The 13,675-nt window shown below is 38.7% G+C and overlaps 1 protein-coding gene across 2 annotated transcripts; it reads right to left on the bottom strand.

Annotated features, from left to right (window-relative positions):
• Positions 1-616: 616 nt before the first annotated feature.
• LOC113031259 (uncharacterized) lies at positions 617-9,220 on the bottom strand. Of its 2 annotated transcripts, none has more exons than XM_026183288.2 (4): positions 8,780-9,220; positions 4,458-7,767; positions 2,917-2,991; positions 617-1,358 (listed from the first exon to the last, which is right to left on the bottom strand). In XM_026183288.2, exons 2-4 carry the CDS (start codon positions 7,694-7,696, stop codon positions 1,160-1,162), a joined length of 3,513 nt encoding a protein of 1,170 aa, XP_026039073.1. In that variant the 5' UTR covers positions 7,697-7,767; positions 8,780-9,220; the 3' UTR covers positions 617-1,159. The 2 variants fall into 2 exon arrangements, with proteins under 2 accessions (XP_026039073.1, XP_026039074.1); XM_026183289.2 differs by having other exon boundaries at positions 4,458-7,720.
• Positions 9,221-13,675: the final 4,455 nt, after the last annotated feature.

Raw genomic sequence — 13,675 nt, 5'->3', positions numbered from 1 at the left:
ACCTAAAAGTCAATGCAGAATTTTTGGGACTTTAAGTGAAAATTGCACCTTTGCATGTCGCATTACTTACATTTAAATGTACTGAACAGGGCTACTCGTACGAGGCTTCAAGGCTTTCAGAGGTGCTTTGAGCCCTCATTCCTTGTAACAGTGTTACACGACTTTCATTTTCAGTGTGCTTTATTTCTTCTTAGAGGGGTTTTTAATTAAATCCCGAGTATCGCCTGCTAAGAAGGTAATATCACAATCTTTGTTTGACATACTGCTCAAATAAAAGTTGCACGCACTCTTATTCACAAGCTTTCATCCAAAATTCCCCTCACACTTTATGAACAGTTCTATGAAACTACAAGGGTCTGTTTCACGTTGCTAGTTTGCTTTTTATGTCCATAAGTGTGTGTCCATGAGTGTGCTCATGGGTGTGTGCATGCTTCATTGCAGCCTTTCGTCATTTCATTGTTTTACTCAGAGACCTTTTATGAAGTTCAGATTGTTCGGGGATTTGGAGACCATCAGCACAATTGGCAAAGGCATAATGAATGCTTCTGTATTTTGTGCACCCTTGTGGCCAGTTTGCAGTTGTGAAAAGGTTTAGATGCATTGAACGTACATGTCCTAAGTGAAAAAAAATCTTTATTTCATTCATAAATGACCAAAAACAGTTTAGCAATTAGAATGAATCAAATTAACTAATTTATAGACAAATAAACAGAGGTTATATCAAACTACTTAACGGTAATTAAAAGGTAAAGCGACATTAAGCGACATTTAAAACAGGGAATATAGAATCAAATGCTTTAATTATAACAGTGCAAACAGAACAGAATCTCATGTACAAAATTAGATACAGAAATCTACATTTTAATGCAAGCATATTGACAAGAAAACATATTTAACTTGAGAAAAAGTGAAAATACATTTCTTATGGATGGTACTAGTTGAAGGTCACAAAGATCAGGTTCAAATTTGAGAAAATCCTTCATATAGGCTTTGACAGTGTGCAGAAGAGTGGAACTTTACTTGGGAAGAACATAATTCAAAGCAATCTCATTCCACAGGAAGAAAGGGAATAGTAAGAGTTCTCTGCAAAAGGCTTCTGCTGGTCACTTGTAACACAGGATAATGGCTATTAAACTGCACACAGGTACTGAAAAGAGTTCTAGACTTTGTGAGTTTTTCTTGGAAGCCATTTGAACAGAGTCTTGCACAGCTTTTTGCTTTTCAGCTTTGTCTTTGTTAAGTTCTTAATGACGACATTTTGGAGCAGGCTGAAGGTTAAAGGCTGGGATAGGTGCGCAGTTGAACGATTCAGAACCTCCAAGAAGCGTCTTTCCTGCTGCCTGAAGTCATACTCTACACTGGAGAGACACACACACAGCCCCAAATTAGTTATTCTCCACCTGAAGAAAACACACATTACAAAAAACAAAAAGTGTGTCAAACCTGAAAGCTTTCTCCGAAGATGCAAATGAATGTTTTAGTGTGTCGTATCTGCATTTCCAGCTCATTTTTACATAATGCAAAAGCTTTTCATGCCTCAAAATCACTATAAACTGTGTTGCTACATTTCACTTTGCTTTGTGTGGTCTCCTCATGTGGGAAGCGCTGTACTTGTCAGGTTTCAAAGTGGCTGATTGGTTTGGGCAGGTAGACATTTCCCAGCAGGATATCCTCTTTTTTTGGAGGGTACACAAGTCTGGTTTAAATATTCTTATCTTCCCACTTGGCCTTTTAAGGACCAGATGCCCACACACACACTCCACACACACACTCCACACACACGCGCACACACACTGGTCAGCAAATCAACTTATGTAACACTCTTTTTGTCATACAAAAGGGGTTTTGGAAAATAAGGAGATCAACAGGAATGTTTTGAATATTTCACGATGAAGACAATTTAAGGTTTTGCTTTCTCGAGCTTGAGGCGTTTTTGTTTTCCGAAAAGATGATGAGAAGAATTTTAGATTTTCCTCAGCCCACTTAGTAATATTTTTTATTCTCCATTGCTTCCACCTGATGCAACATTTTAGTTATTAGGTGCAAACTATACCAGTGTTGGAATATGAGAACTAACCAATATTCCATGATAAGTCTTACAGGCAAGGGATGCGAAAGCTCTTCTCAGACAGCAGACAAACAATTCCTTTCACTGCTTTCTTTAATAAAGTTTGCAATGCACTGAAATGCAACCGCTACTGCTGAATTGCTGTCATGAAAACTAAGACAGTAATAGCTCAGTTTGCAATAACTACTTTTGATATATTCTCCTGCTTCCTACGAGTCATCGAATCTTCTAAAACATTTCATTTTAATACAGCATAACATCAATTAGTCTACAATCCAACTGACAATGCAAATTTTGACTTCATAAATCAGTATAAATCAGTTTTGTAGGCTGCTTGGACCTGACTCAGTTCTGTCTGCCTGCTTACATTTCCAAATAGACTATGCTACATAAAGCAAGTGCTTAAATTTGGCAGTTTTTCCATAAGATTTATCGTGTTCTCTGACAGGAAAATATAATCCTTCTGTTACTTCTGAGCAAGAAACTGCTTGCTAATGACAGTAAGTCATTAATTTTTAGAGAAATGAAGAGAACAGACTGGCCAAGAACTGGCAGCTGCAATGGCAAAGGTGCTGACCCATGAACTGAACTGTGTGCCTGAAACTGTAAATCTGTTGTCCGACTTTGTCCTTGAATAAACTGATACGTGTTCCTGTTACTGTGCATGCCATGCATGTTGATTTGGTTTAATTGGTTTCTTCATCTCTTTTATTGAATGAACACCAAAAGGGAAGCAAGTAGCAAAATTAAGGTGTATTAATTATACTGTAGCATTCTTATGGTACATTGCAGCAGATTTGATCAGTTATGTGTTCAGACTTTGCATGTAGGCACAACTGTCATCTCACCTGTATACAACACAAGCAGTTTTCTGACACGTTGAGCAGTCTTTGAAGTCCTGTCCTGTTTTGTGGGATCGCCGACTGGAATACAGATAAAGCACATTTTATATCACAAATATTGTGAATAACTGCTTAACTCTGTAACCCTTCAGTGCAAGAGAGTATGAGCTATTAAGAATTCTAACATAACTTGAATGGAAAAGGAAGGATGAATTAATGTATGACCCTATCAACTATCAGCAGCTTACATGAATCATTGTGTCTTATTGTTAATGAAAGAAAAATAAACGATGCAGCTGATGTAACAACTAAGGTATATGATGTCTTTTTAAGTCATGATAAACCATAAACCCGTCCTTTTGTGTTAACCAAATCATCCTTTTAGATTTACAGTGTAATCATCTTTCCTATCACTGTATCCATCTGAGACACTTTCAGTCTATATAACATAGCGTGTAAGACATCAGTAGGTTATTAGGAGTTGGTTTTTCTAAAACATGACCTCAGAGACAGTCACAGCTTATTAACACAGCACACTGAATGAGAATGATTGACAGAGACACGTTGCCAGAGGCCTGTTTTAATTCCTGTTATTTGTCCCAGAAGAATTGCGTGGCTATATAAATCTCTGCCCCCCTGAAATGCCCAAGTAGGTTTCTATCATACTCAGGAGCATAATCACGGACCTGTTTTTCAAACCTGCAACAATGTTGCAATGCCACATAACTACAATTCGAATCAGATTTTTTGCACGTTTGTGAAACAGACTTGATAACATGTTAGCAGTACTGCCTTCAAATTGATTTGTGCAACTTAAATCACAGTGTGCGAAATTATTTACACGACTGAAACTCGTTTGGTTCAAATGTCATTGAGGTCTTCCAGTGCAGATGCTGGAATATCTTTCTTCCTATTATTTACTTTAGTTATAGGACAGAATGGGGAAATATGTGAGAAATATGTGAGAAACACGTGAAGCTCTGTGCTTTTGAAAAAAAAACTGACCCTGTTTTGGTTACTGTACCCTTGCTTTTGTACAGTAATAGATAGAAACATCCTACATCCTGGTTTTCTGTATCATTTTTGTCCTTGGCAATACAGTAATTAGTAGCTAATTAACTGAACAGTGGGTGAGTAAAACATGTGTTTATAAATTTAACAAATGCACAACTGTTTTCAGTCTAAAAACAATGGTGTTTGCATTGATATTCAATGCTGCTGAGTGTTTCCAATCTAAGTGATGACTCACTGTAAAGCCAGAGATCAGCAGAAGCAGGAATGCTTTTAAAATAATTCCTAGACAGGATTCTGGCTGCTGTACCTGTACTGGACTGAATATAAAGTATTACAGCAAAGTATTTACAACTCATCTCTAACAAAGCATGTTAAGTATATGCCATTCACAAATATGTAAAGCTCTATTGTACTAAATATTAGATATTCAAGTAAAAAACTGATGATCCTGAAGTGATAAAGAAAGCTCAACACATCCCTTATTACACTTCCACACACACTCAGAGCCCAGACACACACGCACATTTACTTACCCACTGGTTGGAGCGTGCCATGTCTCTAGGTCATGGATAATGTTAAGCAGAGTAGTGATCCTGTCCTTGTTGGCTGCCAGGCTGGCCTCCACAGTCTCGAGTCTCTGCTGTAAGGCTGCTGATTTGCAGCACTGTGGGGAAGATGGCAGCAGCAGGGCTGCATCAGCTGGGTGGGAGTGAGCCAGGCTGGTGTCCTCTGGGCATGGCTGAGGAGGAGCGGGGTTGTCAATTGCCTCCACTTTCTTAGGCTGGAGGCGGAGATAGGATGCCAAGGGCTTTGTTGATGATAGCAATATGGAATTGCAATCAAGGCCTGTGTGCATACGGGGTTCTCTCTCACTGCTGCATGGGGCTGGCGCAGTGAAAGAACGCTCGGTACGTGTGAGTGTTTGTGGCGGTAATAATGTGTCAGAGTTTTGCTGGACTGAGGATTTGATGATGGGTTTGACATTTCTAGTTGAGGTGATGGGTCCACAGTTTGTTTGCACTGTTATAGAGGGTGTTGAGTTGATGGGATGTGTCTCTTTAACTACGTCAGTTTTAAGCTTAACATTTGCATGACTGGCTGATACACCCAAGGCAAACCGTTCTGCATTTGAATTCTTTTGCTGGGCTGTTGTTACCGGTGGGCATGTTGCACAGTGTCCCTCATGTTCGGTTTCTGCACATCCTTGATTATGTGCAGGCTTTTGTTGTTCCGTTTTTATGAAACCCTGCAGACAAGAGCTGTTTGACTTAATTAGGGAAATGTAATTCTGGAGGTTTGCGACCTGCGATGGATTTGAATTTTCATGGTCTTTTGACTCATGCACAATTAATTCATTGGTTAGATTAGCACTGAAGTTACTTTTATCAGAATGCAACTTCTCGCTGGGTTTATTGGTTGATTTAGGGTGATTAGTGCTAGCATCACTGCCCCTGTTATGATCTTTTGGCACAATTTGAGGCTTAGATAATGCATGCGGAAGTGCTAGGTTGCTTTCCTGATGACAAACAACACCACATTTACCAGGTTTGTTACTGCTTTGAGTTCTGATGTCTGGTCCTAGTGTGCATTGAGGTTTGCTTTTGTCGGGGGCTTCATTACAGCTAACTACCTGTGCTGTGCCTATTGATTGAAGCAAATTTGCACTTGATACAGAGACATTATTTTGTTTCTCTGTCAAGGCAAACAAATGCGTGCCAGCTGGGGTTGCAGATTTTTTCGAATTGAATGCTGTGTTCCTGAGAGCTATATTTTTGTTCAGGGTGCTGTTAAATCCAAGTCTAGAGCTGGAAGTAGTACTCACAGGCACCTTAACTTCCGAGTCTAGGAGATTGGATGCACTAGATGTTGTGTCTAGGAAAGATGTACAAGCGTGAAGCAGAGGTTCAGAATTTGAAGAGTTAGGGTGAATTATTTGTGCAGGCACAGACTTATCATCACATGCAATTTGATCTGAATTAGTTTTATAATTTAAAATGCTCAAATATAGATGCGGTATAGCTGGATGCTGTGGATTAGCAAAAGCTTGAATTCCAGTTGAGCTTATTCCTCTGTCAGTAAAAGGTATTTTAGCTAAAGATGTGCTAGCAGCTACTGTGGATGCCTTTTCTTGTAGTTTATGATGTTCAAGCAGAGCATGCGGTGGACCTGAGGGTAAAACGTGTGCAGGTGACTTTGATTTATGCATTTGGTTGAATGCATTGCTGGCCAGTGATAATGTGGGGCATTTAGGGCTAATTTGTTGGTTATTAGTTGTATTTATTTGACCCGCATGCTTGGAGTGTAGAGGCTTGTGCTGAGTATTGACTTTAGCAGCTATGCTTTCAGTGGACGTTGGTGCAGAATTAAAAACTGTGGTTGATATGAGTGTGTTGGTACTGGATGTATTTCCAGTCCCTGTGGCTACAGTATAGAAATGCGAAGGTGGTGACAGTGTAATCTCAGGTGCAGCATGTATAGACACACATACATTTTGAGATTCATTGTATTGTGTAGAAATGTGTTGTGTTGTCTTAATGCGCTTGGGGTAAGTGTGCGAATGTGGGTTGTTGGCCTTGGTAGCTATGGCCAACTTGGGGGTCAAAGGGAGAGTTGTTGGACGAGAGAGCTTATGGTCCTGTGGAGGTTTAGCACCAAATTTTTCACTGGAAACATCCTGTCTGGTTTCTATTGTTGCTTTTGTGATAGTGATGGTTTTAGCATGTAGGACGGTTGTAGGTTGGATTGATGTTTCACTTCTGGCAGGATTTATATTTGACAAAGTGACTTGATTGCCTATAGAGTGGACCGGGCATGCAGGGTGTGGTGTTTTTCGATACCTTAGTTCCTCATTAACGTATAATAATTGTGGATTGACTGTAATTTGGGTCCTGTTGTCAGTATTATTAATGCTGTCGGAGAGTTGTTGGTTTGCCGTAGGGTTTTTTTCAGTGTGGGATATTTGGAAAGGCGTAGAGGTCGAGAGTGAGGTGAAGGATGAGTTTAAAGAGTTCCCTCTAAGGAAAGCATTGGGAGTAGGAATTTTCTCCCCTATAATAACAGCTTTGTTGGTTACAGACTGTCTCCCTCCACAGTGGTTGCATATTTTTTGAGGCATACCAAAAGGTCGGGCAGCAGATAATGGCAGCGTCTTCCTACACAAATCTGTATAATGACCTTGCAATCTGGTCCGGTCTCCTCCACGACAGGTTGCTCCCTTTACAGGCTCGGCCTCATCATTGTGTACGGTAATCCCACCGATTGCCTCTGAGTCAACCACACTGCCATTAGTGTAACGGTTACCAGATTTACAATTAGACCTGGCATTCCCTGCAATGTGTGGATTTGTCTTGATTGCCCTGGTATAGCAATAAGTCCCTCTACTGTTCCTCTGACAGCAGGCCACATCCTTTGAGGCCTCACCTCCAAGTGCTTTGAAAGTCACTTCCTTTTTGGTCTTGGATTCGCCACTTTTCTGTTTTAGAATAGCCTTTTTCTCCTTGTCACTCTTTGTTAGTAGTATCTCCTTGTCTTCCGTTTCCTTGGTAATATAGCTGTTGGATGTTTGACTAATGTTATCTGAGAGTGTATCAGTTAGCTGGGTAGGAGGTCTACTTATCGCAGGGGATGTCTGAACACCAACACTGCACTGAAGTCCCCACAGGGCTCCTCCGGATCTGTCTCCTCCTGTTGCCTTCCAACCACGCACGCCAACCAAGGCAGGGACTCCTAAAACCGGAACCGAAGTCGTCAGGTCAGCTGCTCGTCTCCCCATTCCTCGACTGGTCGACTCAAAAGTCTGATAATTCAAAAAGGGGGTCAGCGTTTCCACATCATTACATCCATCTAAAAGTAAAAGAGGAACACGTTTAAAGCGAGAGACATTTTAGATGGCACTGTGAAGGAAATCCATGAGTAAGCAGGAAACAATGCACAGAGCTTGGGCTGAGACAAGGAAGCGCTTTAATAGTGCAAAAAAAGGAGGATAACTAGAGTTGTCAAGAATTGTGAGGATTGTGCTCTTACTTTCTTGGAATAAGACTGGAAAAAGCAATGACAATGTGCAAATGCTGATAACAAGAGAAGTGTTGTATATTATATCAGCACTTTGAACATAATGCAAAGATCCCACCCACATTAATGTTTCAACATAGCGCCTGGAGTAAACTCTAATGTCTTCTTTCATTACAGTATTTGCCATAGAAGGCAGCGTTCACCCCATTACCCTTCACGTTCAGCTCACCTTGAAAAAGAGTACCATACACTAATGCTATAGCCTTAATTAAGGTCTGTGTGCATTTAACCGCAACACCATTTCACGAAGGGGACAGCCTGTGTAAGTGTGTGTGTGTGTGTCTATGCGTGCACACAAGTTTTCTCATGTGTAGAGGAGGTCATTTTAATGATTTATGCAACAACAGTTCACTTGTCAACACCAGGGTGATCATGTGTGGATTTTTCAGCAATTCTTTATTATACAGTTAAACACAGAGTGTGTGTCTATGTTAGCGCTTGCATGTATTCATTCATGACAAAAAAAGAACATGTAAAAACATTTTGGTAATGCTTTCTTCACTTTCTCCTGGCCTTCATACCCCTCAAACTCCTTTATCCAGATATGTCTAAATTGCTAGACGAACGTTAGTCATCCACAGGGACTATTATTTTGGTTCTCGTGTCAACTGATGTTAGTTGAGCTAGGTCAAGTGACCCACGTCTGTAGTTGCTGTCTAATAATAAGTGACAACTGTCTTGTCCTGTTAATACACCATAAAAAAGCAAGCAGAGAAAAAACAAGCTATTGAAAAGCCGCAAAATGTTTACATGCCCTCAACTTAAGAATAAAACACAGACATACCTCAGTCTTTGTATGATCCTGCTGCAAGTCTTGGCTCCAAATGAGTTAGTTTTACGCACTCTCTTTTATGTCCTCATGGATTCTCAAGGTTCTGAGTGACTTTATTTTCATATGTTTTTATCCCTTAGCTGCACAATTCAAACTCAGTGCTGTCCACAGGCAGTCATCTTGGTAAAGCAATGCTGCTTAATGAGTTCTCTTCGTAACTGCTCAGATTCTGAACTAATCTACCTTTTATTGATCAGGCATAAAGCCAAGCTGTGTCCTCACTGCGCCCGCTTCTTGTTTTGGTCCTGCTGCTCCACACTGCTCCATAGTATGCCACAGTATGCTGTCCTCCAACACACTCTGCCCTACTATGCCTTATCTTTTTACCTCCTCTTCTCACTTACTCTTTCTGCGGTGCTCCCTCTCTGCTCTTTCTGCTACTGTCCTCCTTCCCAGCATTCATGTATCCTGGTCTATAGCTGGGTGGAGAAAGAGAGCAAGAGAGAGAAAGAGAGAGAAAGAGAGGGAGAGAGAGGAAGTGACTTGCATCAGTGGGGTAGGGACTGTGTGTAAATTACCATACAAGTTAAAAAACAGGAAATGTAAATGGCAGCAAATGTATGTAAACAAAGTTGTAGCAGTCTGAAGAGGCGGTAATTACAAATTAAGCCTCTTTAACACTATTACTAATTTGAGTCTCTAATTTCTTTAATGTATGTGGTTTCTTTTACAGAGAAGGCACTTTTATTCTAGATCGGGCTTAGTCCAGGTAGAAAATAAGCATTCATGTATAGCTAATGTTTGATTTTTCACATTTTGGGCACACATCCTTTTATTATCAGGATGTGTGGCCCCATGTCTTCAGTGCTCTGGGGGGTCTTCGGATGCCCTGGGTCTCCTGGGCTTTTCTCTGTCTGCATCTAGTTCCCAGAGGCCATTGTTTCAGCTTCTCACTGCTCATTATGTACATTTCATGACCAGTGTTGGGGTTGTTATGTACGTATTTCACATTACTTTTCTTAAAAGCAATCAAGTACTTTCTTAATTACTCACTGGAAAAAGCAATTCAATACACTAAACATTACTTTCACTTTATTCCAGTAAACAATATATACCATAAGCTAATGTTCTACATACCAACACAAATCCATATTCTAATGAGGACACATCTTTGAGGATGAGGATCTCTCTTTTAGTGATTAGATATGAACACAAAATCGACAGCACAAAGCAAAGTTGAAAACCAACCCAAAGAGAATTCAAAGTGATCGTCACAGTGATTCTACTTTAGCATGTAAAGACAGAAATGGAGGCAACAGTGTTTCAAGCCTGACTCCTTATCACTTCCTCTGTTATGCCACTGCCTCTGTTGAAGTTCAGGGTCCAGTTGCAGGTCTGGGGCTTGGAATCACTCAGCTTCAACATCACTCTGGGTTTTTTTTTTTTTTTTTGCCAGCTTTGCATTAGCATGCTGTCTGTGCAAATGTTCGCAAAAAGGAGCCAAAGTTATGTTAGCAGAATAATACAGATGTTTCTGTCCTGTACACAGTTTGCATTTCACCATCACACCCAGGTCCTTTGGCACAACAGTGGATGTAGACCATAATTCTGCTTGGACAGGACACCCTTAAAAAGTACTTGTAATTAACATATAGTATTTCTATCGTACAGTGTACTTTTCTCCACATTGGCATTTAAAGCACTTCACCACATGTGTATTCTTACTTTTATGAATATTAATTACTTTTCAGATTCAGATTTTTTTCTTGTTTTTGCAACTTTATTATGTTGTTGTGCAAAATTTTTGATGTCTTCACAAATAAATAAAAATAAATAAATACATTAAAAAAAAAAGAGCTTTGAAGGTTTTTTCCTGCTGCTGACATTAAAGCATGGTTTCTACCTTTATCAAGTACTGCAGTTAAGCCCTGTGGAATTCTTTTCTTTTGGCAAATTTCTTTAATTATAACAACAATTTGAATATTGTCTTGGGATAATGGAAAAAAATATTATTTTCCACAGCAAACATGCAACATTCAAGTACATGTTTTAAGTGAATAAAAGTTTAATTTAATATCAATTAATGTGTATTTAATGTGTATTTTAAAAACCATGTATTTTTACATCTGACAAATAATTGATAAAACATCAAAATGTTTCTCATTTATGGATTTTAATGTGTCGTATATAAGCCCTTTGATGTATGTCATTTAAGTTTATGGACACTAGAGCCCACAGCCTCTAACATAATTTATCACCATGCCTGCATCAACAGGATATTCATAGGATATATTGAAATTATGAATAATCAAGTATGGTAATGTTTATATTTGCTGTCAAATAAATCAGGTTATGCACTATTATGGACATCATAATATTGATTATAGTCAAGTGATCTTTGTACAATCTCTAAATAATATATTCCTAAAATAAAAAGATAAGAATGAGTTGTTTTATTACTGTATGTTTTGATGTTCATGATTTTTTTGCACCTGAAATGATTTTTTTGCATCATCTCCTACAATGTTATTACTTTCACAAGATTAAATCTTCAGCCAGCATTAGACAGCACTGCAAATTAAAGGAGAAAAGAAAGGATAAATTAGACAGGATGAAGAGGATTGTCATGGATGTTAAAACCTCCAAAAACGTTAAATACAAAAACAAATGAAATCAAACTAAGAATATTCTAATACTTTAATGTTTTATTTTCATACACTAATCTATTAAAATAATGAAAGTCCTGCTGCGCAAGGAAAATGCATCCATTCTGTGACTCTATATAGCATAGACTGGCTGCTGACTAATAATTTGGTTGGTAGTCAGCTCCGTTTAGACTGGAAAGATGAGAAATATGATGTGTAATATAATTATTTATCAGACTATTGTTATCATCAGATATTAGCAAATTTGACTATGGAAACCAGGCTGTGTGTTGACTTCTGATTTCAAGAGATTGCACTCAAATTCCATCACTGCAGCTGTAGGGAACATGAGGCTGACTTTGTGAATAAAATATTATCTCATAGCCTCGGGGCAATTACACAGTATTGTATCAGGGAAAATGCCTACAGTGAAAACGGTTTAACTGTCACTGTAAGAGTTTTGTGTGGTTTGCATTTATTCATCATAACAGTTGGTTATGCTTTAGTGAAGACATTTGAAAAGGAAAATCGCTTTCCTTTAAAAAAAAAAAATCTTGCGAGGGTGTATATTTGTATTTTGCCTTGTTAGCGTGGTGACAATAGACTGATAATTTGACAAGTGGGCTTCGAATATTAGATGTGGGTCTAAGAGATGCACATACATTTACATTTTACTAAGGCTCTTTCTCTTTTTTTCAAACATGTTTCCTTTAGGCAAATATAATGACATATTAGAATAATTATAGCCCATCTTTTTAAACCATGAGAACTCCTGATAATAGTCTGTACATGTGAATCAGAGAGAGCGACATTATTAATCCTTGGACTCTTGTTGTCATTTGTCACAATGCAATATGACTATTGAGAGTTTGGTTGTAGTTACCAATTAAGTTATACAAAGGTGATGAAGTGACATGGCTTGTGACTCTGTCTGGATCATATAAGTCTTTTGCAGACCCGTTAGGGTGTTTCTTGTAAGTCTAAAGTTGTTGCCCTTGCCATCAAATATTTGAGAAGTTACTGAAAAGCTGTATGCAATTCAGCAGCTTCCAGAGTGCTATATTCTTGTTGAGTCACAATGGTGAAAACATATTTTAGTGAGGTTCAATAGCGTGCCATACAGCTGTAATATGAAATCCAAACACTTAAATTAGCAATTTTGTTTTTCATTTTAAAGCTGCATTCAAAAAAACTGCCACAAGAGGGCAGATAAACATTAATTATGCCCCTTCACTGTTTCTTCCTCTTCTATTTTTTTACATCACTGACAACATGTCAGTATGACTGCTAATTATCATCAGTCTGTTGGAAAGGGACTGACATTTATGTAACATTTTTTCCATCATACTGACCGCTCAAAGCAATTCAGACATACCTAAATCACATTTAACCATAGATTCATGCACTACATTGTTCTATGCACTTTAACCACGTTATCTACCTCACACTAATGAGTTAAAATCCCCAGTTAGACTAACATACGTGCTTTTAGGCTTTTAGGTAGAGTTTGATGTCTTTAGATATTAATTCCACAAAAAGAAAGCCTTTTTCTATGAAGCGCCTTGAGGCGACTTTTGTTGTGATTTGGCACTATATAAATAAAATTGAATTGAATTGCCAGGAAGTACCCAGAAGAAAGCCAGCAGGCCTGGTTAGAATGCTAATACAGAAAAAGGTGACCATGAGGTTTGAAGCAGGGACTTTCTTGTTAACCACTGCCCCCCTGTGCTACCCAGGAATGGAGGAAAGTCACAATCCTATGTACAAGTGTCTTCAGAATGAATTGTGTTAGAATAAAGTCATCTTTAAAGTAGAATTTGATGTCTTTAGATATTAATTCCACAAAAAGAAAGCCTTTTTAGTTATTACATATGCTGCAAACAAAATGCTTATTAAATATGAACAGTATGGGTCGGCTGCAGCAAGAAAGCGGAGGAAGGGTGGTGTGCATTAATTACTTCTCCAGACAGATGGAGCCAGTGCAATGAATAGATAAAGGCTTTTCCTATTTTCCTAAAGAAAGACAAGTCTTTGTTCAAATAGAAGGGATGTTAAAGTCCCACGTTAATCATCATCCAGTCCCCTTTTCATGGCTTTGCCAACTTTAAAATGTTGAGATCTTGTTGACCTCGGATACTAATGCTGTATTTTCTCATTTCCTGCATTCCCATATTTCAAAATTCCACTGTTGCAAAAGTGGAGAGAAAAAAAGGGCGTCACAGTCTACTGAAGGAGAAAATAAGCTGTTAGTTCAACTGAATTC

Source organism: Astatotilapia calliptera, chromosome 10 (genome assembly GCF_964374335.1).
Source record: "Astatotilapia calliptera chromosome 10, fAstCal68.1, whole genome shotgun sequence".
NCBI lineage: Eukaryota > Metazoa > Chordata > Actinopteri > Cichliformes > Cichlidae > Astatotilapia > Astatotilapia calliptera.
Note: the sequence above shows the minus strand (reverse complement) of the source record. Positions and strands in the feature narration are given on the sequence as shown.

Coding starts and splice junctions, on each gene's coding strand:
- LOC113031259 (XM_026183288.2), bottom strand. CDS start 7,696: ATGGGGAGACGAGCAGCTGACCTGACGACTTCGGTTCCGGTTTTAGGA. Junction 2,992..4,457: donor TGGCACGCTCCAACCAGTGG/GTAAGTAAATGT, acceptor TCTGTATTCCAG/TCGGCGATCCCACAAAACAG. Junction 1,359..2,916: donor ACTGCTTGTGTTGTATACAG/GTGAGATGACAG, acceptor GTGTCTCTCCAG/TGTAGAGTATGACTTCAGGC.